Below are 27739 nucleotides of genomic sequence, written 5' to 3'. Positions count from 1 at the left end.
TACAGAACAAAAAGTAACAATTTTATTTTCCCACAATCCTCATGCAAGGCTCACACTGGGCCATGGACAAGTACAGCTGGTTCTTGGCCAACGAGAAAAGATGAGAAATTTCTCGCACCATACAAACATTAAAGAGGAAATTACATTTTTTTTTTAAATTTGACTGAATATCCAGCAATGTTAGTTTTGAAAGATTACAAGGCATGGATAATTGTTTGGCACATTTTCTTCCGGTGTTGCTTTGCTTTGGACGGCCAGGTGATGCTTTGAAAACTCTACCGCCTGCCGCAGATCGGAGTATGTCCATCTGGATGGTCCTCTTTACTGCCGTCGTGTTCTTGGTTGGGTGCATGTGGACAACATACATCCAATGGCCCAAAACAACTTGAGAATTCCTTGAAATTCTCCACGAAATGAATAATTTCTCTCTCAGTTGTAAATTGTTTGCATGTTGTGTTATGTTCCTGGAAGACACAATGTAATCATATATTATAAGTGACTGTTTTTTAGGAATTTCTTCATTTTGTAGCCAGAAGATAAGACAGGAAATTGGAAGTCCTTTTTGTTCACATGTAACAATCAAGGTTTGTTTTTTTTTTGCTAGAAAATTACTTAGAACCTCAAATCATTATATATATACATATATGTATATATATATATACACACACACATACACATATATATACATATACATACAGTGGGGATCGAAAGTTTGGGCACCCCAGCTAAAAATTTGTATTAATGTGCATAAAGAAGCCAAGGAAAGATGGAAAAATCTCCAAAAGGCATCAAATTACAGATTAGACATTCTTATAATATGTCAACAAAAGTTAGATTTTATTTCCATCATTTACACTTTCAAAACAACAGAAAATGAAAAAATGGCGTCTGCAAAAGTTTGGGCACCCTGCAGAGTTAATATCTTGTACTGCCCCCTTTGGCAAGTATCACAGCTTGTAAACGCTTTTTGTAGCCAGCCAAGAGTCTTTCAATTCTTGTTTGAGGTATCTTTGCCCATTCTTCCTTACAAAAGTCTTCCAGTTCTTTGAGATTTCTGGGCTGTCTGTCACGCACTGCTCTTTTAAGGTCTATCCATAGATTTTCAATTATGTTGAGGTCAGGAGATTGTGAAGGCCACGGCAAAACCTTCAGTTTACGCCTCTTGATGTAATCCCTCGTGGATTTCGAGGTGTGTTTAGGATCATTATCCATTTGTAGAAGCCATCCTCTCTTTAACTTTAGCTTTTTCACAGATGGCATCAAGTTACCATCCAAAATTTGCTGAAATTTTATTGAATCCATTTTTCCTTCTACTCGTGAGATGTTCCCTGTGCCACTGGCTGCAACACAACCACAAAGCATGATTGATCCAACCCCATGCTTAACACTTGGACAGAGGTTCTTTTCATTAAATTCTGTGCCCATTCTTCTCCAAACGTACCTTTGCTCATTCCGGCCAAAAAGTTAAATTTTAACCTTATCGGTCCACAGAACTTGTTTCCAAAATGCATCAGGCTTGTCTATATGTTCATTTGCAAAGTTCAAACGATGATTTTTGTGGTGAGGACGTAGAAGAGGTTTCCTTCTGATGACTCTTCCATGAAGACCATATTTGTACAAGTATCTCTTTATAGTGGAATAGTGTACCACAACTCCAGTGTCTGCCAGATCTTTCCGGAGGGATCATGCAGTCAAACGTGGGTTTTGAATTGTTTTTCTCACAATCCTGCGAGCTGTTCTGTCTGATATTTTTCTTGGTCTTCCAGATCTTGCTTTAACTTCCACTGTTCCTGATGACTTCCATTTCTTAATTACATTCCGAACAGAGGATATTGACATCTGAAAACGCTTTGCTATCTTCTTATAGCCTTCTCCAGCTTTGTGAGCGTCAACTATTTTCAGTTTCAGTTTTCTAGACAACTGCTTAGAAGAACCCATGGTGCTGATTGTTGGGGCAAGGTCAGATGAGTCTGGGCATTTAAAACCTTTGAGATTGACATCACCTGGTCTTCCCAGACGATGATTGAGAACAATCCATGACACTGGCAGGTCTCAGCTTGGCAAAGGGGGCAGTGCATGCTATAAATTCTGCAGGGTGCCCAAACTTTTGCAGACGCCATTTTTTTGTTTTCTGTTATTTTGAAAGTGTAAATGATGGAAATAAAATCCAACTTTTGTTGACATATTATAAGAATGTCTAATCTGTAATTTGATGCCTTTTGGAGATTTTTCCATCTTTCCTTGGCTTCTTTATGCACATTAATACAAATTTTTAGCTGGGGTGCCCAAACTTTCGATCCCCACTGTATATATACACACACATACATATATATACACACATACATATATACACACATACATATATATACACACATACATATATACACACATACATATATATACACACATACATATATACACACACACACATACATATATATACACACCAGGGGCGGACTGACAACTCATGGGGCCCCCGGGCAATAGGGGATCATGGGGCCCCTGTGTCCTTGCCCAAACTCCAAAAAGCCCATGAAAAAGGTACCAGGGGCATCTCATGGGGCCCCCTACTGACCCCGGGCCCTCAGGCAGTGCCCGAGTTTCCAAATGGTCAGTCCGCCCCTGATACACACACACACACACACACATATATATATATACATAAATACACACAGGCGAACCTCGGTTTACGAATTTGCGGAAAGTTTCATGTTGCAAAGAATTCGTAAACCGAAACGCGGTTTCCCATAGGAATGCATTGAAAACCAATTAATCCGTTCTGGAGATCAGAAAAAAAGTAATCTGTTCAAAACCCTTTATAAAGGGTGCTTTAAAGGCATCAATACTGTACAGGGACATGATTAAAAATTAATTCGTAATTGCATTGAAAAAAAATAATCCGTTCCAGAGGTCAGAAAAAAGTAAAAAAAAAGTATTTTAGCTGTTCAAAACTCTTTATAAAGTGTGCTTTAAAGTCATAAATACTGTACAGGGACATGATTAACCACTTGCCTACAGGGCACTTATACCCCCTTCCTGCCCAGGCCAATTTTCAGCTTTCAGCGCTGTCGCACTTTGAATGACAATTGCGCGGTCATGCAACACTGTACCCATATGACATTTTTATCATTTTTTTTGAGACAGATAGAGCTCTCTTTTGGTGATATTTAATCACCTCGGGGTTTTTTATTTTTTGCCAAACAAACCAAAAACAACTGAAAATTTTGAAAAAAAAAGTAGGCACTGATATGTGGCATTGATGTGACACTGATGGGTACTGGCAGGTGGCACTTATGAGCACTAACACAAGGCATTGATGGACACTGACAGGTGGCACTGCTGGGGCTACACAGATCATCAGGATACACTGATCATCAGTGCCCTGATAATCAGTGTATATGTCCCCTCTGAGGAATGCTGATTACCGGCTCTCCTCTCCTCTGTCAGCGTGACGGCTCGAGTGGAGAGAAATGCCGATAACTGGCATTTCCCTGTTTACATGTGATCAGCTGTGATTGGACACAGCTGATCACATGACTGAGCCGACATCTTCGGCTCTTTCCATTGATCGGTGATCTGCTGTGTCCAAGGGACACAGCGCAGCACTGATGGCCGCTCAGCGCGCTCCCGGAGCCGTGCATGCGTGGTTAGAATGGGAGGACGTCATATGACGTCCTCCAAGAATGAGAGATCCACCTTGCGCCCGTGATTACCTTATATGGTGGGCGGGAAGTGGTTAAAAAATTTTTTAAATGCATTGAAAACCAATTAATCCATTCCAGTGGTCAGAAAAAAGTTAAAAAAAAAGTCATATCTGTTCAAAACTCTTTATAAAGTGCACTTTAAAGGCATAAATACTGTACAGGGACGTGATTAAAAAAAATTTGTAAATGCATTGAAAACCAATTAATCCGTTCCTGAGGTCAGAAAAAATGTAAAAAAAAGTATTTTCTGTTCAAAACTCTTTATAAAGTGCACTTTAAAGGCACGGGGCCGGCGCTATAATCCTCCCAGGTGCATTGCATCCTGGGGAAACTTGCTTTGCATTGTGAAAAAAATGTGTAAACCGAGGCATTATTTTCAATGGATTTTCATGTGTAAACCGAAAATTATGTTAACCGTGGCGTAACAATACATAACTCATTTTTTTTTGTAAAATATAAAAGATGACACACCGAGTAATTAGATACCAAACATGTCACGCTTTCAAATTGCCCATGATTTGACGTTCGCGGTGATACTGCATATGTGTGGGTCGATCACTGTTTGCGTGCGTGCAGGACCGATGCGTGCATTCGCCTTTGAGCGTGAGGATGGGAGGATGAGGGCGCTTTAAATTTTTATTTTTTTAATTATTATTTATTTTTTTTGATGTTTATTTTTACACTGTTTCTTTTTTTTTTTTTATTACTGTTTTTGCTGTCACAAGGAATGTAAACATCCTAGTGACAGCAATAGGTATGTGACAGGTGTTCTTTAGGATCTATAAGATGTAAAAAATCCTCCAGACCGACCGCCAGCTCAGAAAAACAGTACCGGGTGATGTCTGTCGTGGGGGCATCACTTTGGTATAACCACGAAAAGTTGGATGGTAAGTGGCTAAAACAGCTGTCACCAGAAGACATCCCGTTGGAGGATTCCCCTTCCATAGCTGTGTAGCGCCACCCCCAAAGGAGCCGTTTGGTAATTTTGGGTTTCCTGTTCTGCACCTCGACTCCAAGAACAATAACCCTATACTGGCTGTGAGACTCAAAATATTGACACAGTTTATGGTGAACCAATGTTTTGATTGTAACACAAAGAAACAATGGTAACTGAGCGCGAAAGATAATCAGCCTGGAATACTTAGTCAAAAGGGAACATATGCAGTACCACTTTAAATATATTCAATCATCCTGGAGGACCAGAGTTTAAATGTTTCTCCCAGGACTGAGCTGTTTCTATCCCAAATTGAGCTGAGTAGAGAAAATAAAGAGAAATTAGACTCACTTATGGGTTCTCAATGACTAGAAACAGGGTTTAACTCACGGAATGAAGTTGCATGTAATAACACCATCTTTAGTATCAGAACAGATTCTGCTGCGCGCTTCCTGGGGCCCTAGTTGGTGCACATTAGATTTGAAGTTCTTTTACAGCCGGATGTGATACTAATAATATTCCTACCAGCAAGGTTACCAGTGCAGCAGCAAGAGTCCTGCGTTTAGAGCATGAAGGGGGGTTCTGACGCTAAATCTGTAGGCTGGATTGAGCTTGGAAGTCTGTGTCCAAAGTGCCAAACTGTGATGCAAGGTGAAGCAACTAAAAATGACAGAATCTCTTGTAAATGGACGCAGCTTGGATTATGGAACCCTCTCACCCAGTCTGTAGTCTTAGCAGAGTGAAGGATGGTCTCTCAGGTAGGGGGGGGCTTGTTCTCTCAATCCCTAGGAGGAAGAAGAGATGCTGATCATGTTACCGTGAACCATCCGCTTGCAAGATTGACTACCTTGCCTCTCCATACAGTCAGCGATTTGGAAACCCTTTCTCCGTCTTGCAATTCAGACCGGTCTGGACTCTTGAAATGGCCCTCAGCTCTCCCAACCGTCTTGTATCTCACACTCTTCTTGCAGCACTGTCCAGTTTTCTCCTAGGCTCCAGCTAACACTACCTCTCCTGCAACAAGGCCTTGTGTGGAATATAGTTTGCTCCTTTAGGTGTAGCATGGAGCCACCTGAACGGGGACTACATGTCCCATCATGCTTCCCTACTCTCTCTTCCAATTGCAGCCAATGGAGAAGGAGGGAAGAGAGTGGTCAGAAAGGAACACAGAGCCCACAGAGAGAGTGGAGTCGGATGCGAGGGGGTAGCACCAGCTACACCTGATCTATTGGCAGCTCATCTGACTGTCAATGCAGCAGAAAGTCATCGGTAGTAGACCCGAGCTGAAGAGAGCGCCTGCCAAGGGAGGTGAAATGCGTCCTGGCCAGTCCAAGAGGGAGCTTGGTGAGTTGTAGACGTAGGCAGGGGCGGACTGACCATTTGGAAACTCGGGCACTGCCCGAGGGCCCGGGGTCAGTAGGGGGCCCCATGAGATGCCCCTGGTATCTTTTTCATAGGCTTATTTGAGTTTGGGCAAGGACACAGGGGCCCCATCATCCCCTATTGCCCGGGGGCCCCATGAGTTGTCAGTCCGCTCCTGGACGTAGGCCACAAGCAGGCACAGACTAGGATCAAAAATAGGCCCATTTTTGCCTGAACAGCCTTTTTAAAAAAACCCCAAAAAACAACAAATTACAAATAATGACAGTTACCGGTTTCTTGATGTCTTTTAGTTATGTTTAGCCTTCTTCAGTCTCTGTAATTTATCAACCTCATGAAGTTATGTATATGATAATAAATCAGTAGTTTTTTATTTTTGTAATTTTATTTATTTTTTTTTTTATTATATTTTTTTTTAAGATTGTTTTAGGAACCCCATTGGGGGGGGCTTAGTGAGATACCAGGGGTCTAAAAAGACCTCTGATGTTTCACCTTTGAGACTGAGAAAGGAGATTGAGGACAGCTGACCTGAAGTGTCCGCCCCCCTCTCGGCCCAGACAGCTGAACTGAATGTGGGCTCAAGGAGCAGCCCAGCTGCTGCAGCTGCTTTGGGCCCCACAAGGACATGAGGCCTGGCGTCTCCGGCCCACTGAGCAAATGCCTTTTGTGCCCTATGGCCAGTCTGGGCCTAGACCAGGGGCGGACTGACCATTTGGAAACTCGGGCACTTCCCGAAGGCCCAGGGTCAGTAGGGGGCCCCATGAGATGCCCCTGGTACCTTTTTCATAGGCTTTTTGGAGTTTGGCCAAGGACACAGGGGCCCCATGATCCCCTATTGCCCGGGGGGCCCCATGAGTTGCCAGTCCGCCCCTGGCCTAACCCTAACCTTTCCCTACTCCTCAGGAACAGTATATATATATATTTTTTTTTAAATGAAATATATTGAATACGGCCAACATTTCAGCATTTCTAATTTATGTCAATATATATGGAAAGAATATTTTTAACCACTTCCCGACCGGCCGTTGCATATAAAACGGCCGGACGGTGGCAGTGCAGGGTCGGGTGGCTGTTTATAAACGGCCTCCCCGCACCCTGCTTGTGCGCGCTCCCTGGGAGCGCGCAGCACCGCGATCCGGTGCCCGTTGTGTCCTCCGGACACAGTGAAACACCGATCGTCGGACGGGACCTCTGTACGAGGTCCCGATCATGTGATCACTGATTGGCCAATCAGTGATCACATGCAAAGTAGTAAGCAAGATGTCACTTCTGACATCATTGCTTACTACGTGTGAAATCTGTGAATGATCACAGAGGTCACATGGTACAAGGCTATTCACAACAGCCTTGTACCATGTGACAAGCTGTGACCAATCACAGCTCACTCAGTACTTCTCAATGGCTGCAAGAATGCACACAGAGAGAAAGAGAAATTATTGCTTTTACATCCTATATGGGTGTAAAAGCAATCAGTGTAAAAAAAAAAAAAAATCTTCATCACCCCCCACAAGTAGTACAGTGTCACCATGGTGACACTGTACTGCTAGGGTGACAGTATGTAAAAAAAATAAAAATAAAAAATAATAATACAAAAAAAATAAAATAAAAATGTAAAAAAAAATGTTTAAAAATTATAATTTTTGGTTATAAACTAATTTGGATTTTTTTTTTTTTTACTAAAAAGATAACGGAATAAATTTTGGCCAAGATTTATGATGAAATATTATTTATTTGCAAAATGTTATAAAAAAAACACTTTTTTTCAAAATTTTGGGACTTTTCCATTTACATAGCAAAAAAAATAAAAATCCCAGCGGTGAATAAATACCACCAAAATAAAGCTTTATCTGTCTCAAAAAAATGGTAAAAAATTCATTTGGGTACAGTGTTGCATGACCGCGCAATTGTCATTTAAAGTGTGATAGCGCTGAAAGCTGAAAATTGCCCTGGTCAGGAAGGGGGTAAAAGTGTCCGGTCTGGAAGTGGTTAAAATATATGTCAAATATGTTTTTCTTCCATGTGGGCGGGATGGCGAATCCCCTGGCTACAGCTAATTGGACCAGCAGGGGAGCGATCATGTGACAGTTTCCCACAGGATTCTGTTGAAACTGCTGGGTTTGGTCTGAACCTAGTTCATCTCTGGTGGTGGATGTCCATTGTGAATAATGAGGAACTGCATTCCTAGACAACATGAAACACGATTGACGATGGACTTCTGCGATCAAATCCTGACAGGGGTTCTTACCCTTTCCCACTCTCTCTAACCCCTTCATGCCTGAGGGTAAAACAAATCTTAATGCCTAAGCACAATTTTGCAACTTTGACCCGTGTTAGCAAAACCGTCCGTATCATCACAGCTACTTTGTACATCTAGGTGGATTATACCGCGATTTTTTTTCAGGACAAATTGGGCTTTCTTTTGGTGGTAAATGGTAATGGATATCTCCTGATTTTTTTTTTTATTACCCAAACTGGCCCAAAATAGCAAAAAATAGTTTTTTTTAAATTTAGCTGTATATTTCTTGATACTACCATAACCTACCACCAAAGAACAATCCATAATTATTTTCCCTGCCTCTGACGATCATAAAGATGCCACATATGTGTAAGTTACCGTATTTTTCGCTCCATAAGACGCACTTTATTCCCCCCAAAAAAAGGGAGGAAAATGTTAGTGCATCTTATGGAGCGAATATGGAGCGGCCGGTCCGGTATTTCCACCGCCGCCGTGACAGACCTTATGGAGATGACTGCGGACCTTTGGGGAGGGGGGGGAGCGGGTACCTGAATTTGACAGGTAGCCGCTCTTACTTCCGCGGAGTTGTTCCTTGACCTTACCTGTTCCTCTATCCAGCGGCGCGCTGTCTTCCCGGCTTCTGTAATGTGGGCGCTCGGCATGACAGCCGGGTGCCCAGTGCGCATGAGCGAGAAGCGGTGCTTTTTTGTGAATGGTAAGGCGGTACCTGGGACACATGATAGATCCCAGAAGCCGCCAGACCAATCACAAAGCGCAAGTGCTTCTCGCTCATGCGCACTGGGCACCCGGCTGTCATGCCGAGCGCCATTACAGAAGCCGGGAAGACAGCACACGGCTGGATAGAGGAACAGGTTATGGTCAAAGAACAACAGTAAGAGCGGGTACCTGTCAAATTCAGGTACCCCCTCCCCCCCCCTCCCCAAAGGTCAGCAGTCATCTCCTGTACTGTCCGCAGTCTCTGGTCATCTCCTGTACTGTGTCCGCAGTCTCTGGTCATCCCTGTACTGTCCGCAGTCTCTGGTCATCTCCTGTACTGTGTCCGCAGTCTCTGGTCATCTCCTGTACTATGTCCGCAGTCTCTGGTCATCTCCTGTACTGTGTCCGCAGTCTCTGGTCATCCCTGTACTGTCCGCAGTCTCTGGTCATCTCCTGTACTATGTCCGCAGTCTCTGGTCATCTCCTGTACTATGTCCGCAGTCTCTGGTCATCTCCTGTACTGTGTCCGCAGTCTCTGGTCATCCCTGTACTGTCCGCAGTCTCTGGTCATCTCCTGTACTATGTCCGCAGTCTCTGGTCATCCCCTGTACTGTCCGCAGTCTCTGGTCATCTCCTGTACTTTGTCCGCAGTCTCTGGTCATCTCCTGTACTGTGTCCGCAGTCTCTGGTCATCCCTGTACTGTCCGCAGTCTCTGGTCATCTCCTGTACTATGTCCGCAGTCTCTGGTCATCTCCTGTACTATGTCCGCAGTCTCTGGTCATCTCCTGTACTGTGTCCGCAGTCTCTTGTCATCTCCTCTAATGTGTCCGCAGTCTCTGGTCATCTCCTGTACTGTGTCCGCAGTCTCTGGTCATCTCCTGTACTGTGTCCGCAGTCTCTGGTCATCCCTGTACTGTGTCCGCAGTCTCTGGTCATCTCCTGTACTGTCTGCAGTCTCTGGTCATCTCCTGTACTGTGTCCACAGTCTCTGGTCATCCCTGTACTGTCCGCAGTCTCTGGTCATCTCCTGTACTGTGTCCGCAGTCTCTGGTCATCCCCTGTACTGTGTCCGCAGTCTCTGGTCATCTCCTCTACTGTGTCCTCAGTCTCTGGTCATCCCCTGTACTATGTCCGCAGTCTCTGGTCATCTCCTGTACTGTGTCCGCAGTCTCTGGTCATCTCCTGTACTGTATCCGCAGTCTCTGGTCATCTCCTGTACTGTGTCCGCAGTCTCTGGTCATCTCCTGTACTGTATCCGCAGTCTCTGGTCATCTTCTGTACTGTGTCTGCAGTCACTGGTCATCTCCTGTACTGTCCGCAGTCTCTGGTCATCTCCTGTACTGTGTCCGCAGTCTCTGGTCATCTCCTGTACTGTCCGCAGTCTCTGGTCATCTCCTGTACTATGTCCGCAGTCTCTGGTCATCTCCTGTACTGTGTCCGCAGTCTCTGGTCATCTCCTGTACTGTGTCCGCAGTCTCTGGTCATCTCCTGTACTGTGTCCGCAGTCTCTGGTCATCTCCTGTACTGTCTGCAGTCTCTGGTCATCTCCTGTACTGTGTCTGCAGTCTCTGGTCATCTCCTGTACTATGTCCGCAGTCTCTGGTCATCTCCTGTACTGTCTGCAGTCTCTGGTCATCTCCTGTACTGTGTCTGCAGTCTCTGGTCATCTCCTGTACTATGTCCGCAGTCTCTGGTCATCTCCTGTACTGTGTCTGCAGTCTCTGGTCATCTCCTGTACTATGTCCGCAGTCTCTGGTCATCTCCTGTACTGTCTGCAGTCTCTGGTCATCTCCTGTACTGTGTCTGCAGTCTCTGGTCATCTCCTGTACTATGTCCGCAGTCTCTGGTCATCTCCTGTACTGTGTCCGCAGTCTCTGGTCATCTCCTGTACTATGTCCGCAGTCTCCGGTCATCTCCTGTACTGTATCCGCAGTCTCTGGTCATCTCCTGTACTGACTTGTTTTTTACTTTTTTCTGATCTCCGGAAAAACTGATCTCTGGTTTTCAATTAATTCCTATGGGAATCCGCGTTTCAGTTTAGGCATTTATCTCAATACGAAACGTCCCGCAGAACGCATTCAATTTGTAAACTGAGGTCCGCCTGTATCTCTCTCCTCCCATTCAGAGAGAGAAAACAAGGGGAGCGGGCTTTACAGTGACTGATCACTGTGACAGCCAGTCCAAGGCTATCACAGCGATCAGATGACCCGGAATCAGGAGTTCTGGGTCCCGATCTTTAGAACGTGACCCGGGCCTCTCAGTGACACCCCAGTCTGCGTGCTGGGAGCATGCTGTGCGATGCGCTCCCAGCAGAAAGACAGGTACGCAAATTAGCAGCCCCCTCGGGAAAAAAAAACATTTCTATGAGGCCGCTAATTAGCATGCAGTCGGAATCAAGGGGTTAAAGCCGGCCATACACGGGTCAAATTTTCTTTTGAAAATATTTTCGAAGAATTTTTGTTTAAATTTTCTACGACCATTAAATTTGAGTGATCGGGCATGTTGAAAATTTTTTAAAAAACAAACAAATTTCTAATCAATAATGGCAGAATCCCAAAAGAATTTTCTTTTGAAAATATTTTCTAAGAATTTTTGTTTGAATTTTGCACCGTTAGTGGGCCACAGCAACGGCCAATTTTCGAGCGACCATTAAAATTGAGTGATCGGGCATGTTGGAAATTTTTTAAAAAACAATCAAATTTCTAATCAATAATGGCAGAATCCTGAAAGAATTTTCTTTTGAAAATATTTTCAAAGAATTTTTGTTTGAATTTTGCACCGTTAGTGGAGCACAGCAGCGTCCGATTTCCGAACGACCATTAAATTTGAGTGATCGGGCATGTTGGAAATTTTTTGAAAAACAAACAAATTTCTAATCAATGGTGGCAGAATCCAGAAAGAATTTTCTTTTGAAAATATTTTCGAAGAATTTTTGTTTGAATTTTGCACCATTATTGGGCCACAGCAGCGGCCGATTTCTGAACGACCATTAAATTTGAGTGATCGGGCATGTTGGAAATTTTTTGAAAAACAAAAGAATTTCTAATCAAAAATAGCAGAATTTACTTTTGAAAATCAAAAATGGCAGAATTTTCTTTTGAAAATATTTTCGAAGAATTTTTGTTTGAATTTTGCACCATTAGTGGGCCACAGCAGCGGCCGATTTCCGAACGACCATTAAATTTGAGTGATCGGGCAGGTTGGAAATTTTTTGAAAAACAAACGAATTTCTAATCAAAAATGGCAGAATTTTCTTTTGAAAATCAAAAATGGCAGAATTTTCTTTTGAAAATATTTTCTAAGAATTTTTGTTTGAATTTTGCACCGTTAGTGGGCCACAGCAACGGCCAATTTTTGAGCGACCATTAAAATTGAGTGATCAGGCATGTTGGAAATTTTTTGAAAAACAAACAAATTTCTAATCAATGGTGGCAGAATCCAGAAAGAATTTTCTTTTGAAAATATTTTCGAAGAATTTTTGTTTGAATTTTGCACCATTAGTGGGCCACAGCAGCGGCCGATTTCTGAACGACCATTAAATTTGAGTGATCGGGCAGGTTGGAAATTTTTTGAAAAACAAACGAATTTCTAATCAAAAATGGCAGAATTTTCTTTTGAAAATCAAAAATGGCAGAATTTTCTTTTGAAAATATTTTCTAAGAATTTTTGTTTGAATTTTGCACCGTTAGTGGGCCACAGCAATGGCTGATTTTTGAGCGACCATTAAAATTGAGTGATCGGGCATGTTGAAAATTTTTTGAAAAACAAACAAATTTCTAATCAATAATGGCAGAATCCTGAAAGAATTTTCTTTTGAAAATATTTTCAAAGAATTTTTGTTTGAATTTTGCACCGTTAGTGGAGCACAGCAGCGTCCGATTTCCGAACGACCATTAAATTTGAGTGATCGGGCATGTTGGAAATTTTTTGAAAAACAAACAAATTTCTAATCAATAATGGCAGAATCCAGAAAGAATTTTCTTTTGAAAATATTTTCGAAGAATTTTTGTTTGAATTTTGCACCATTATTGGGCCACAGCAGCGGCCGATTTCCGAACGACCATTAAATTTGAGTGATTGGGCAGGTTGGAAATTTTTTGATAAACAAACGAATTTCTAATCAAAAATGGCAGAATTTTCTTTTGAAAATCAAAAATGGCAGAATTTTCTTTTGAAAATATTTTCGAAGAATTTTTGTTTGAATTTTGCACCATTAGTGGGCCACAGCGACGGCCGATTTCCGAACGACCATTAAATTTGAGTGATCGGGCATGTTGGAAATTTTTTAAAAAACAAACGAATTTCTAATCAATAATGGCAGAATCCTGAAAGAATTTTCTTTTGAAAATATTTTCAAAGAATTTTTGTTTGAATTTTGCACCGTTAGTGGACCACAGTAGCGGCCGATTTCCGAACGACCATTAAATTTGAGTGATCGGGCATGTTGGAAATTTTTTGAAAAACAAACAAATTTCTAATCAATGGTTGCAGAATCCAGAAAGAATTTTCTTTTGAAAATATTTTCGAAGAATTTTTGTTTGAATTTTGCACCGTTAGTGGACCACAGCAGCGGCCGATTTCCGAACGACCATTAAATTTGAGTGATCGGGCATGTTGGAAATTTTTTGAAAAACAAACAAATTTCTAATCAAAAATGGCAGAATTTTCTTTTGAAAATCAAAAATGGCAGAATTTTCTTTTGAAAATATTTTAGAAGGATTTTTGTTTGAATTTTGCACCGTTAGTGGGCCACAGCAATGGCTGATTTTTGAGCGACCATTAAATTTGAGTGATCGGGCATGTTGGAAATTTTTTGAAAAACAAACAAATTTCTAATCAATGGTGGCAGAATCCAGAAAGAATTTTCTTTTGAAAATATTTTCAAAGAATTTTTGTTTGAATTTTGCACCATTAGTGGGCCACAGCGACGGCCGATTTCCGAACGACCATTAAATTTGAGTGATCGGGCATGTTGGAAATTTTTTGAAAAATGAACAAATTTCTAATCAATGGTGGCAGAATCCAGAAAGAATTTTCTTTTGAAAATATTTTTGAAGAATTTTTGTTTGAATTTTGCACCGTTAGTGGACCACAGCAACGGCCGATTTTCGAACGACCATTAAAATTGAGTGATCGGGCATGTTGGAAATTTTTTGAAAAACAAACGAATTTCTAATCAAAAATGGCAGAATTTTCTTTTGAAAATCAAAAATGGCAGAATTTTCTTTTGAGAATATTTTAGAAGGATTTTTGTTTGAATTTTGCACCATTAGTGGACCACAGCAGCGTCCGATTTCTGAACGACCATTAAATTTGAGTGATCGGGCATGTTGAAAATTTTTTGAAAAACAAACAAATTTCTAATCAATGGTGGCAGAATCCAGAAAGAATTTTCTTTTGAAAATATTTTCTAAGAATTTTTGTTTGAATTTTGCACCGTTAGTGGACCACAGCAATGGCTGATTTTCGAGCGACCATTACAATTGAGTGATCAGGCATGTTGGAAATTTTTTAAAAAACAAACAAATTTCTAATCAATAATGGCAGAATCCTGAAAGAATTTTCTTTTGAAAATATTTTCAAAGAATTTTTGTTTGAATTTTGCACCGTTAGTGGACCACAGTAGCGGCCGATTTCCGAACGACCATTAAATTTGAGTGATCGGGCATGTTGGAAATTTTTTGAAAAACAAACAAATTTCTAATCACTGGTTGCAGAATCCAGAAAGAATTTTCTTTTGAAAATATTTTCGAAGAATTTTTGTTTGAATTTTGCACCGTTAGTGGACCACAGCAGCGGCCGATTTCCGAACGACCATTAAATTTGAGTGATCGGGCATGTTGGAAATTTTTTGAAAAACAAACAAATTTCTAATCACTGGTTGCAGAATCCAGAAAGAATTTTCTTTTGAAAATATTTTCGAAGAATTTTTGTTTGAATTTTGCACCGTTAGTGGACCACAGCAGCGGCCGATTTCCGAACGACCATTAAATTTGAGTGATCGGGCATGTTGGAAATTTTTTGAAAAACAAACAAATTTCTAATCAAAAATGGCAGAATTTTCTTTTGAAAATCAAAAATGGCAGAATTTTCTTTTGAAAATATTTTAGAAGGATTTTTGATTGAATTTTGCACCGTTAGTGGGCCACAGCAATGGCTGATTTTTGAGCGACCATTAAATTTGAGTGATCGGGCATGTTGGAAATTTTTTGAAAAACAAACAAATTTCTAATCAATGGTGGCAGAATCCAGAAAGAATTTTCTTTTGAAAATATTTTCAAAGAATTTTTGTTTGAATTTTGCACCGTTAGTGGGCCACAGCAATGGCTGATTTTCGAGCGACCATTAAAATTGAGTGATCGGGCATGTTGGAAATTTTTTAAAAAACAAACGAATTTCTAATCAATAATGGCAGAATCCTGAAAGAATTTTCTTTTGAAAATATTTTCAAAGAATTTTTGTTTGAATTTTGCACCGTTAGTGGACCACAGCAGCGGCCGATTTCCGAACAACCATTAAATTTGAGTGATCGGGCATGTTGGAAATTTTTTGAAAAACAAACAAATTTCTAATCAATGGTGGCAGAATCCAGAAAGAATTTTCTTTTGAAAATATTTTCGAAGAATTTTTGTTTGAATTTTGCACCGTTAGTGGACCACAGCAGCGGCCGATTTCCGAACGACCATTAAATTTGAGTGATCGGGAATGTTGGAAATTTTTTGAAAAAAAAACGAATTTCTAATCAAAAATGGCAGAATTTTCTTTTGAAAATCAAAAATGGCAGAATTTTCTTTTGAAAATATTTTCTAAGAATTTTTGTTTGAATTTTGCACAGTTAGTGGGCCACAGCAATGGCTGATTTTCGAGCGACCATTAAAATTGAGTGATCGGGCATGTTGGAAATTTTTTAAAAAAACAAACAAATTTCTAATCAATGGTGGCAGAATCCAGAAAGAATTTTCTTTTGAAAATATTTTCGAAGAATTTTTGTTTGAATTTTGCACCGTTAGTGGACCACAGCAGCGGCCGATTTCCGAACGACCATTAAATTTGAGTGATCGGGCAGGTTGGAAATTTTTGAAAAACAAACGAATTTCTAATCAAAAATGGCAGAATTTTCTTTTGAAAATCAAAAATGGCAGAATTTTCTTTTGAAAATATTTTCGAAGAATTTTTGTTTGAATTTTGCACCGTTAGTGGGCCACAGCAATGGCTGATTTTTGAGCGACCATTAAAATTGAGTGATCGGGCATGTTGGAAATTTTTTAAAAAAACAAACAAATTTCTAATCAATGGTGGCAGAATCCAGAAAGAATTTTCTTTTGAAAATATTTTCGAAGAATTTTTGTTTGAATTTTGCACCGTTAGTGGACCACAGCAGCGGCCGATTTCCGAACGACCATTAAATTTGAGTGATCGGGCATGTTGGAAATTTTTTGAAAAACAAACGAATTTCTAATCAAAAATGGCAGAATTTTCTTTTGAAAATCAAAAATGGCAGAATTTTCTTTTGAAAATATTTTCGAAGAATTTTTGTTTGAATTTTGCACCATTAGTGGACCACAGCAGCGGCCGATTTCCGAACGACCATTAAATTTGAGTGATCGGGCATGTTGGAAATTTTTTGAAAAACAAACAAATTTCTAATCAATGGTTGCAGAATCCAGAAAGAATTTTCTTTTGAAAATATTTTCAAAGAATTTTTGTTTGAATTTTGCACCGTTAGTGGACCACAGCAGCGGCCGATTTCCGAACGACCATTACATTTGAGTGATCGGGCATGTTGGAAATTTTTTGAAAAACAAACAAATTTCTAATCAATGGTGGCAGAATCCAGAAAGAATTTTCTTTTGAAAATATTTTCGAAGAATTTTTGTTTGAATTTTGCACAGTTAGTGAGCCACAGCAATGGCTGATTTTCGAACGACCATTACATTTGAGTGATCGGGCATGTTGGAAATTTTTTGAAAAACAAACAAATTTCTAATCAATGGTGGCAGAATCCAGAAAGAATTTTCTTTTGAAAATATTTTCAAAGAATTTTTGTTTGAATTTTGCACAGTTAGTGGGCCACAGCAATGGCTGATTTTCGAGCGACCATTAAAATTGAGTGATCGGGCATGTTGGAAATTTTTTGAAAAACAAACAAATTTCTAATCAATGGTGGCAGAATCCAGAAAGAATTTTCTTTTGAAAATATTTTCGAAGAATTTTTGTTTGAATTTTGCACCGTTAGTGGACCACAGCAGCGGCCGATTTCCGAACGACCATTAAATTTGAGTGATCGGGCAGGTTGGAAATTTTTTGAAAAACAAACGAATTTCTAATCAAAAATGGCAGAATTTTCTTTTGAAAATCAAAAATGGCAGAATTTTCTTTTGAAAATATTTTCGAAGAACTTTTGTTTGAATTTTGCACCGTTAGTGGACCACAGCGACGGCCGATTTTCGAACGACCATTAAAATTGAGTCATATAATCCAATTTTGTACCGCGCTCCAATATATTCTAACTCATGTGATATAGTGAATACCTGTGTATGCCACCAATAAACAAATAATTTCATCAAACAGTAATACTTAAATATATAATTTGTATAAATATAAAAGAAATTAAATATTCTATAAATGTGAAAAAACAAAAAATTAATATGAAAAAACAAAAAAAACAAAAAAATAAAGTGGGAATGATAGTTCTCCTCTATGTGAATTGAGATGGTATTATTCAGACTGGATTGTATTATGGATCTGTGTCCACTGCGTGAACCTCTCTCTCCTCAGCACAGCCTTCTCAATAGAACTTTCTCCGCTGGCTGCTTGGCTTAATCCTCCATATATGGAACATGAAAAGGAGGGAAAAGAAACATAGTGTCTTATCCGGGATTTCAGTTGTTTAATGTGCTTTGATTTCCCACTCACATTGTGAAAGATAAAGTAGCGCTTTACATAAAATGTATCCAGATCGTAATATGGTCAGCCTTATAGGTGTGTCTGCCTTCAGGGTGTATACTCGCCGTTCCTCTGTGGATGCGTGATGACGTCACCGCCCGTCCCCTACGCGTTACGCTACAGGGACTCGTAGCTAATCAATGGTGGCAGAATCCAGAAAGAATTTTCTTTTGAAAATATTTTCTAAGAATTTTTGTTTGAATTTTGCACCGTTAGTGGGCCACAGCAATGGCTGATTTTCGAGCGACCATTAAAATTGAGTGATCGGGCATGTTGGAGATTTTTTAAAAAACAAACGAATTTCTAATCAACGGTGGAAGAATCGTGCAAGAAATGTAGTCAAAAAAGAAATGTGCATGAGCTGTGACCTGGTGGGAGAAGAAAATTCTTGGCCACGAAAATGTATTTTCTGTAGCTACGAGGTGAAAAATTAAAGGCTTGGTTGGTCTAATTGTGAAATCAATGGTGGCACCATCGGGTTGCCATAGGCAAGAAATTTTTTGTTTTCTTCAAAATTTGTTCAAAATTCAACCCGTGTATGGCCTGAGTAAAACTAGTATAATGTTCCATTTCAATGCAAAGCAACTTGTTCTTACCAGCAAACCCTTGCAATCCTCCTTGAGTTGATCCACACAGCTATCTATGCTTTTGGTGATACTGTATACATCGGAAATGTTGTGGAGCTTCTGGCCAAACATTTTGGTACCATACTGAAACATATCCAGGAAGGTTCCAGCACAGCGCCTTTTAGATTCCTGAACAAAAAAAAATAGAAAATGTAGAAAATTCAGTTTTTTCATTGAAATGCATAATCTACTAGAAGATGACGCAACCATTATGTCTTCTGCCTCTCTCTGCAGCAGCTGAAAGCCGCTTCTTCTCATCTCCCTCTTGCTGGCTTTCAGCTGCTGCAGAGAGAACCGTACAGGGGATCGGTTCCAGTAATTGCCCTCCTTGCCGTGCTGGTCACTCTCCCCGCCCACATCAAATTCACCCAGCTGCCTGGGTCCCCCTGCTGGCCTGGTCCCCGTAAAGGAGGACTGGTGATACCCCCTTGTATGGTTTTCCCTGCAGCAGCTGAAAGCCGGCTTCTTCTCCTCTCCCTCCTGCTGGCTTTCAGTTGCTGCAGAGAGAACCATACAGGGGATCGGTTCCAGTAATTTCCCTCCCTGCCATGCTGGTCACCCTCCCTGCCCACATCAAATATACCCAGCTGCCTGGATCCCCCTGCTGGCCTGGTCCCCGTACAGGAGGACTGGTGGTACCCCCTTGTATGGTTCTCTCTGCAGCAGGTGAAACCCAGATTCTTCTCCTCCCTCATGCTGGCCTTCAGCTGCTGCAGAGAGAACCATACAGGGGATTGGTTCCAGTAATTGCCCCAATGGACCCATCACCCTCCCTGTAAACCATATGTTTCCCCCTGCTTCCTAGCCCCCCCCCCCCCGTGTGCCCCCACCCCCGCAATGCTGCTGGCTTCCCTCCTCCCCTCCTTCCCACCGGCAGCTGCAATCACAAAATAGAATCCTTCAAGATGGAGAGCGGGGGAAAGGTTTGGTAAATATGTCACATTTACCAGACCCTTCCTTTCCCGGATGAACACGAGTGATCTGTATCAATCACTTATTGTGTTCATTCATAACTGAAGCGTAGTAAATTGAGATTTTTTTTTTTTTGGGAGGGGGCCCTGTTTCTAACAGCAGCCCTGCCTGTGCTTATGTAATGGATAACAATATCCGTGCCTGGAGTAAGAAAAATTAGTTAGTTGATCGCAGAAAGATTCAACTCTTCAGGAAAGACTCTCCCCTCCCCCCACTGTCTAAAAATTGTCCCTCTGCTTTCTCCATTGAATCACCCCCCCCCCCCCCCCCCAGAGCTATTACATTCTGTATCACTTCCCCCACCCTATTAGATTGTAAGCTCTCATGGGCAGGGCCCTTCTAACCCTCTTGTCCTGAAATGTTTGGTAACTGTATTGTTTGTCTTTATTTTGTAAAGCTCAGTGCAGTCAGTGCTATATAAAACCTGAATATTATTAACAATAATAATAATAATAATAACAATACAAATATTAATATTAACCACCTTCCACCCGCCCTATAGTCCAATGACGGGCGCAAGGTGGTTCTCTCGTTCTGATAGGACGTCATATGACGTCCTTCCATTCTCAGCGCGCATGCGCAGCTCAGGGAGCGCGCAGCGTGGCGATCGCCGCTGAGCTGTGTCCTTCGGACACAGCGGATCACAGAAAGAGCCGAAGATGTCGGCCCGGTCATGTGATCAGCTGTGTCCAATCACAGGTGATCACATGTAAACATGGAAATGCCGGTTATCGGCATTTCTCTCCTCTCGAGCTGTCACGCTGACAGAGGAGAGGAGAGCCGGTAATCGGCATTCCTCGGAGGGGACATCTACACTGATCATCAGGGCATCAGCGCACATCAGTGAAGGAGAAAAATCACTAATTTACAAAATTGTATAACAAAAACTAGGAAAAAACTTTTTTTTTTCAAAATTTTCAGTTGTTTTTGGTTTGTTTTGCAAAAAATAAAAAACCCCGAGGTGATTAAATACCACCAAAAGAAAGCTCTATCTGTCTCAAAAAAATGATAAAAATTTCATACGGGTACAGTGTTGCATGACCGCGCAATTGTCATTCAAAGTGTGACAGCGCTGAAAGCTGGCAATTGACCTGGGCAGGAAGGGGGTAGAAGTGCCCTGTAGGCAGGAAGGGGGTAGAAGTGTCCTGTAGGCAGGAAGGGGGTAGAAGTGTCCTGTAGGCAGGAAGGGGGTAGAAGTGCCCTGTAGGCAGGAAGGGGGTAGAAGTGTCCTGTAGGCAGGAAGGGGGTAGAAGTGTCCTGTAGGCAGGAAGGGGGTAGAAGTGTCCTGTAGGCAGGAAGGGGGTAGAAGTGCCCTGTAGGCAGGAAGGGGGTAGAAGTGCCCGTTAGGCAGGAAGGGGGTAGAAGTGCCCTGTAGGCAGGAAGGGGGTAGAAGTGTCCTGTAGGCAGGAAGGGGGTAGAAGTGCCCTGTAGGCAGGAAGGGGGTAGAAGTGCCCTGTAGGCAGGAAGGGGGTAGAAGTGCCCGGTAGGTGAGGGGTTAATAAATAGCTTATCTTACCATATGACGTTTTATGGGACATGGCTCTTTAGTTCTCAGATTCACATCCTAAAATAGAAAGAAAATAAAAATGTAAACAATGTATATTATACTGTTTTATTAAAACTATATACAGGCGTACCTCGGTTTCCAAATTTAATGCGTTCTGCGGGACTTTTCGTATTGCAAAAAATTTGTAAACCGAAACGTGGTTTCCCATAGGAATGCATTGAAAACCAATTCATCCATTCCGGAGGTCAGAAAAAAGTAAGAAAAAAAGTCTTTTATCTGTTCAAAACTCTTTATAAAGTGCACTTTAAAGGCATAAATACTGTACAGGGACATGATTAAAAATTAATTCGTAAATGCATTGAAAGCCAATTAATCCGTTCCAGAGGTCAGAAAAAAGTCAAAAAAAGTTTTATCTGTTCAAAATGTTTTATAAAGTGCACTTTAAAGGCATTAAGGGACATGATTAACCTCCCTGGCGGTATTCCCGAGTGTAGCTCGGGGTAAAATGTCAGTGCTTAAAGCGGTAACCCCGAGCTACACTCGAGCTTACCATGCGGCACTACATAGGGAGTCCCTGCAGCACTTACCTTGTCCTTCGCTCCCGCGATGTGTCCCCTGCAGCATCCCCGGCCATCTCCTCCGGCTGATGCCGGCATCCGGCTTCTGTGTTCCGGTCCCTGTGACGTCGGGACGTACGGGCGCCGCCGGTGGTGGGAAATTTGAAAATTTAAAAAAATGTCATTTTTTAAAAACAAATTTTACATAGTAAAACATTGCTGTTTCAATCCATTTCACATACATTTTGTCCCGAGTGCTTTCTCCGGCGCCCTGCCTGCATTTTTACTGTTCTTTCTGCCTGGAAACTGAGAAACGTCCATGGCGTCCAAAAAGCGTCCCTTTAGGTCAAAAGCGGTTTTAGACCGGCTAAACCCTTTGACTAAGAGCTGTCGCTCGAAACGCGTCAGGGTCAGGCTTCAGCTGTTCGACGCTATCCCCGCCGGCACCACGAGGGGTCCCGGCGGCAACTATATACTGGGTCAGTATCTTTATTCTACTCCATACCTTGTACCCTTTGTTTGTATGTGGGAATAAATGCACCCATAGACATACTGCACTATTGGCCTCCTTTGCTTCTTTCTGAGCTCCTGCGGGAGCCAGGTTTATTCGGAGAGTGGTGATCACTTAAGGAGAAGGCTGATCGCAAGGTTCTGGAGAAAGAAGGGGACCTGACCAGATCTGGCCAGACCCTAGTTGAATGATTGGAGGTCCTTATATTATAGAAAAGCGCACAAAGGTTGCGCATCTGGTGAGTGCGCAATTTGTACCCCCATTGTTTCACCGTGCACACAGTCAGTGTCGTCTGGAGAGCTATAGATTGTTTGAGACTTGGTTCACATCCTCACGCTGAACTCACCTTTGGATGTAACAATCCTTCCTCACGTCCTATTAGCCACAGTATAGTGGCGTATATCTGTATGCACGAAGACACTTTATATTGCATGAATTTATACATGTATATATACTTTTATCTAATTTTGTATTAGCGCTGCACTTTTTATATACTATTGTCTGTTGGAAGGTCTTATACGGTGCCTTTGGTGTACAGCTGCTGCTATTTTGGAAGGCGCTCGCTTATTTATATGTTTTTAGTAAATCAGAACCACTTGCAGAATTGAGTGATAATGATTCGTGGGGGAAATTCCTCATCAGAAACTGAAAACGATTCTGCGACTTTGCTCAGCGATGTGCGAACTTGGCGCTCTATTTCACGTTTCTGTGTTTTTGGTTTGAATATATTATTGAATTAAATGTATTATTATTATTTTTTATGATTATTTATTAAATTATAATTTATGATTTCGTGTTTCAAGTTTTATCATCCCCGGGATGTTTACTAGACTCTTGTTCGGACAGATTTCAGTGAGTTATTCCTAAAAATTACAGCCTACAATAAAAAAAACTACATATTTCCATGCAAAATAATGTACCGCTTTCAGCACCAAAAATCTGAAATAATCAGACCGCCGAGGAGATTAAAATAAAAATTTGTAAATGCATTGAAAGACAATTAATCCATTCTGGAGGTCAAAAAAAAAGTAAAACATTTTTTTTATCTGTTTAAAACTCTTTATAAAGTGCACTTTAAAGGTATAAATACTGTACAGGGCCATGATTAAAAAAAAATTTGTAAATGCAGTGAAAACAAATTAATCTGTTCGTATTGCGAAAAAAAATTTGTAAACTGAAAATTACATTAACCGAGGCGGCGTTCATAAACCGAGGAACGTCTGTATATATACACACAGGGCCATGGATAAGGAGATATTATTATTATTATTATTATTATACAGTATTTATAAAGCGCCAATAGTTCGCTCAGCGCTGTACATTACAAAGGGGGACAGAACATGTGACAGAACAATACCAATACAATGCAAAACATGAGGGGATCGAGGGCCCTGCTCTTTGGAGCTTACAATCTAGGAGGGAGGGGATGGTGGTACAGGAGGAGATAGCTGTGGGGGATGGAGTGGTAGGAAGAGTGGAGGAGGTTGGCAAGTTAGCAGGGGGTGGGGTAGGCTTCCCTGAAGAGATGGGTTTTCAGGGTGCGCCTAAAGGAGAGGAGAGTAGGTGATAATCTGATGGGTTGGGGCAGGGAGTTCCAGAGGATGGGTGACACCCTGGAGAAGTCCTGGAGGCGGGCATGGGAGGAGGAGACCAGGGAACTAGAGAGAAGGAGGTCTTGTGAGGAGCGGAGTGTGCACGCTGAGCGGTACTTGGATATTAGGTCAGTGATGTAGTTCGGGGCAGTATGGTGGACAGCTTTGTACGTCAGCGTTAGGATTTTGAATTTGATCCGTTGCGCAATCGGAAGCCAGTGGAGGGATTGGCAGAGGGGGGTGGCGGAGACAGAGCGGTTGGAAAGGTGAATGAGTCTGGCAGCCGTGTTCAGGATGGACTGAAGAGGGGATAGCCAGTCCTCCTCCTCCTGTACGGGGCCCAGGCAGCTAGGTGAATCGGATGTTGGCAGGAAGGATGACTGGCACGGCATGGAGGGGAGTAATTGGAACCAATCCCCTGTATGGCTCTCTCTGCAGCTGAAAGCTGATGTCTTCTTCTTTCCCTCACGCTGGCTTTCAGCTGCTGCCGAGAGAGCCATACAGGGGATCGGTTCCAGTAACTGCCCCCCCCCACCACACCCATCATCCTCCATATGCACCATGCTGTTCCCCCTGTTGCCCAGGCCCCCCCACCCCTGCAGTGCTGCAGACTTCCCTCCTTTTCTTCCCACCAGCAGCTGCAAGCACACAATAGGATCCTTCAGGAAGGAGTGTGGATGAAGGGCTCGGTAAATATGTCTACATTCACCACCCCCTTCCTTTCCCGAATGAACCCAATGAGTGATTGGGACCAATCACTCACTGTGTTCATTCATAACAGAAACATAATCTGTGGGTTTTTTTTTAGAAGAGGGGCCCTGTCAGGTTAGCTGTATGGGACCCCGTGGATTCTATCAGCAGCCCTGAGTATATGTATGTTCCAGTGACTGGCTGGCTGCTTTGCCCAGAAAGCTGCACAGAGGGCGAAATCAAATTACAGGCATCTCCTGCGATAGAAGATTCATCTTTGGCGAAATACTTTTCCAGGCATGTAGTGGTGGTGAGGTTGCGGATTTTCTAATAACAATGCATACATCAGTCCCACTATTAATAGAAAGCTGGAAAATATGGTAGCTGACTAATATTGAAACTTTCATGGCCGCCATCTTGGACCTTGGAAGTCGCTGACCTGGAAGATGCTTCTGCATATGAGGCTGCAATCCCACTTAGGTGTATGGAGAATACGTGCAAAATCACACCATTGGGTGTTTTTGAGTGCGTTCTCATGCTATGCGCATAGGGCTTCCCATTCATTTCCATGGGCCGCCCTACGCACCACCAACACGGCAAAGTAACTCATGCAGCTTTTTGACTCGCTGAGCCCCGCGTGTTTTCCCATGTTTGCTGGGGGGGTTTTTTGGTGCAGAAAAAACATACTTCTACTTGTCACATTGCGGATGCCATTAACCACTTGAGCTCCAGAGGATTTACCCCCCTTAATGACCACGCCTCTTTTTGCTACTCGGCGCTGCACTAATTCAACTGATAATTGCGCGGTCATGCAATGCTGCACCCAAACGAAATTTACGTCCTTTTTTTCACACAAATAGAGCTTTCTTTCGGTGTAATTTGATCACCTGTGCGCTTTTTATTTTTCACGCTATAAACAAAAAAAAGCCCAAAATTTTGAAGAAAAACAATATTTTTTATTTTCAGCTATAAAAAATATATAGTAAACTCAAAGTTGGTTATAAATTTAGGCCAAAATGTATTCTGCTCCATGTTTTTGGTAAAAAAAATCCCAATAAGTGTATATTGATTGCTTTGTGTGGAAGTTATAGCGTCTACAAACTATGGTATAGATACTGCAATTTACGCCATTTTTCTGCTATACAGCGCTGCGCTAGTTTAACGGACAATTGCGCGGTCATGCAATACGGTACATAAATGAAATTTACATCCTTTTTTCCCCACAAATTGAACTTTCTTTTGGTGGTATTTGATCGCCTGTGCGGTTTTTATTTTTTGCGCTATAAAAAAAAAAGTCTGACAATTTTGAGGAAAAAAAAAACAATATTTTGGACTTTTTGCTATAAAACATGTCCAGGAAAAAAAAAATGCAAAAATCAAATTTAGTTATAAATTTCTGCCAAAATGCATTCTGCGACATGTCTTTGCTAAAAAAAAAAAACCCAATACGTGTAAATTAATTGGTTTACGTGAAAGTTATAGCGTTTATAAATGGCGGGAAAGATACTGGGATTTTTAGGGTTTTTTTTATACTAATAATGGCGGCGATCACTGAATTATGGCGGCGATCAGGGACTTATGGCGGTGACCAGCGACTTATGGCGGGACTGCGGGACTGCGGCGGACATTTTGACATTGGGGGGTACTGACTTGGGGTCACTGACATCCCCAAAAACACTAATACAGTGATCAGTGCAAAAAACAAAACACTGACACTGTACTAATGGCACTGGGGAGGAAGGGGTTAACTTTATTTTGCAGGGAAGGGTTATAGGAGTGAGGGGAGTGTTTTACTAGGGGGCGGGGTGTGTACTGGGCGGGACAAGGCTGATCGAGAAAGAGAAACTGTTCTTTCTCAATCAGCTCATCCTCGAGCTGACAGGGAAGTGACAGACAGCACAGCTACTGCAGCTGTATTCTCTGTCACTGTTTGCCGCCGGTCGCCGGGACATAGCCGCTAAGGAGCGGCTGTGACCCGGCGACTGACATCTGCGGTGGTGAACCGCGGGACAAATAGGGCTGCGGCGCGCCTCGTGCGCGCCCCCTATTTGTTTACAAAACACACGTTTTAAAACGTGGTTTTGCCTGTGAGTGCCGCCCTGCCGCCGTATATGTACAGTGGCTGGGCGGCATGCGGTTAACACTGAATGGCATCACAAGTTGCGACACGCATTTTTTCACGTGTTTAAAATATGCGTTGCTTTGATGAAATGCTCAGGTGTGAATGAAGTCTACAATTTTCTGTCCAATTTCTGCCCAATTTCCTTTAGATTTACCTTCAACTAGATAGCGCAAGGGCCTACCTGATTGGATACAACTGAAAGTGTTGTTTAGGTTTGACCTCGTATTATATGGTTTTTGGTAAATCTAAAGCAAAATTGTCAAGAAAATTGTATAATGTATGGCCAGCCTTAGATGTGGGGACAGATTCCGTTCTGACAGGTCCCCTAAAGTAAAGGCATACCATCCCCATCAATAGTAAGCTTGAAAAATGGTCAGGAAGGACTACGGCAGTATCTGAAAAGATAGGAGCTGCAAAAAAAAAAAACCTTCACTTAGGCTGGCCATACATTATAGAACTTTCTTTCAATTATCTGTCCAATTTCTGCCCAATTTCCTTTAGATTTACCTTCTGGCTATACATTATACAATTTTCTTGAGAATTTTTCTTTAGATTTACCAAAAACCATACAATAGGAGGTCAAACCTAAACAACACTATCAATAGTATCCAGTTAGGCGGGCCCTTGTACTACATAGTTGAAGGTAAATCTAAAGGAAATTGGGCAGAAATTGGACAGAAAATTGTACAGTGTATGGCCAGCCTTACTCAACAAAACTGAAATTTCACTCCACAATAATTATTAATTGAATGAATATAATAATTATCATCACATTAGCATATGAGCGCTGAGGCTCAGACTTACCTTATTTTTGAGTATGTTGTGCAGATCCTTCAGTAATTCAGAAATGTGTTCTATAATAAGACGCGGGTTGTAGACGGTGACTGAAGAGACGCACATAAATACCATAAAAACACAACACATTCCAAGATAAATGCCTACGAGCTTTGCATGACACTCCATTTCAGATCAAACATTTAGGGCAGAAGACACTTGCCGAGCCTGGCTCCTGTTATACAAATGTTACAGACAGAGGAAATGGGTTTCTGTTTTTTGGGGTTTTTGGTTTTTTTCTTTCACTAAAAGAAGATAAGACTAAGAAAAAAATGAATTAACATTTGAGGGATGATAAAGAGGCAGATAAAAGCGAGATGTGAGGGGGGAGTTTGGCTATTGATTCATTAGAAAAGAATGTTTTTAATATATTTGTATGAATAATAATAGAATGATTTATTTTGTATCAT

At 41.7% G+C, this 27739-nt stretch overlaps 1 protein-coding gene across 1 annotated transcript; it reads right to left on the bottom strand.

Moving 5' to 3' along the window:
* LOC149435929 (uncharacterized) lies at nt 1–27739 on the bottom strand. The gene is made up of 4 exons (XM_089662244.1): nt 27300–27739; nt 21033–21080; nt 18515–18673; nt 1–464 (listed from the first exon to the last, which is right to left on the bottom strand). The coding sequence occupies exons 1-4, from the start codon at nt 27456–27458 to the stop codon at nt 276–278; spliced, it is 555 nt and encodes a 184-aa protein (XP_089518370.1). The 5' UTR covers nt 27459–27739; the 3' UTR covers nt 1–275.

The sequence above is a fragment of the Staurois parvus genome, unplaced genomic scaffold (assembly GCF_062004578.1).
Source record: "Staurois parvus isolate SC_StPar_1 unplaced genomic scaffold, SC_StPar_1.0 ptg001447l, whole genome shotgun sequence".
Classification (NCBI taxonomy): Eukaryota; Metazoa; Chordata; class Amphibia; order Anura; family Ranidae; genus Staurois; species Staurois parvus.
Note: the sequence above shows the minus strand (reverse complement) of the source record. Positions and strands in the feature narration are given on the sequence as shown.

Excerpts from the sequence above, each read along its gene's own strand:
- LOC149435929 (XM_089662244.1), bottom strand. The coding sequence starts at position 27,458 with ATGGAGTGTCATGCAAAGCTCGTAGGCATTTATCTTGGAATGTGTTGT. Across the intron at positions 21,081-27,299 it reads ACAACATACTCAAAAATAAG|GATGTGAATCTGAGAACTAA; the intron begins GTAAGTCTGAGC and ends TTTCTATTTTAG. Across the intron at positions 18,674-21,032 it reads GTCCCATAAAACGTCATATG|GAATCTAAAAGGCGCTGTGC; the intron begins GTAAGATAAGCT and ends TTTTTTGTTCAG.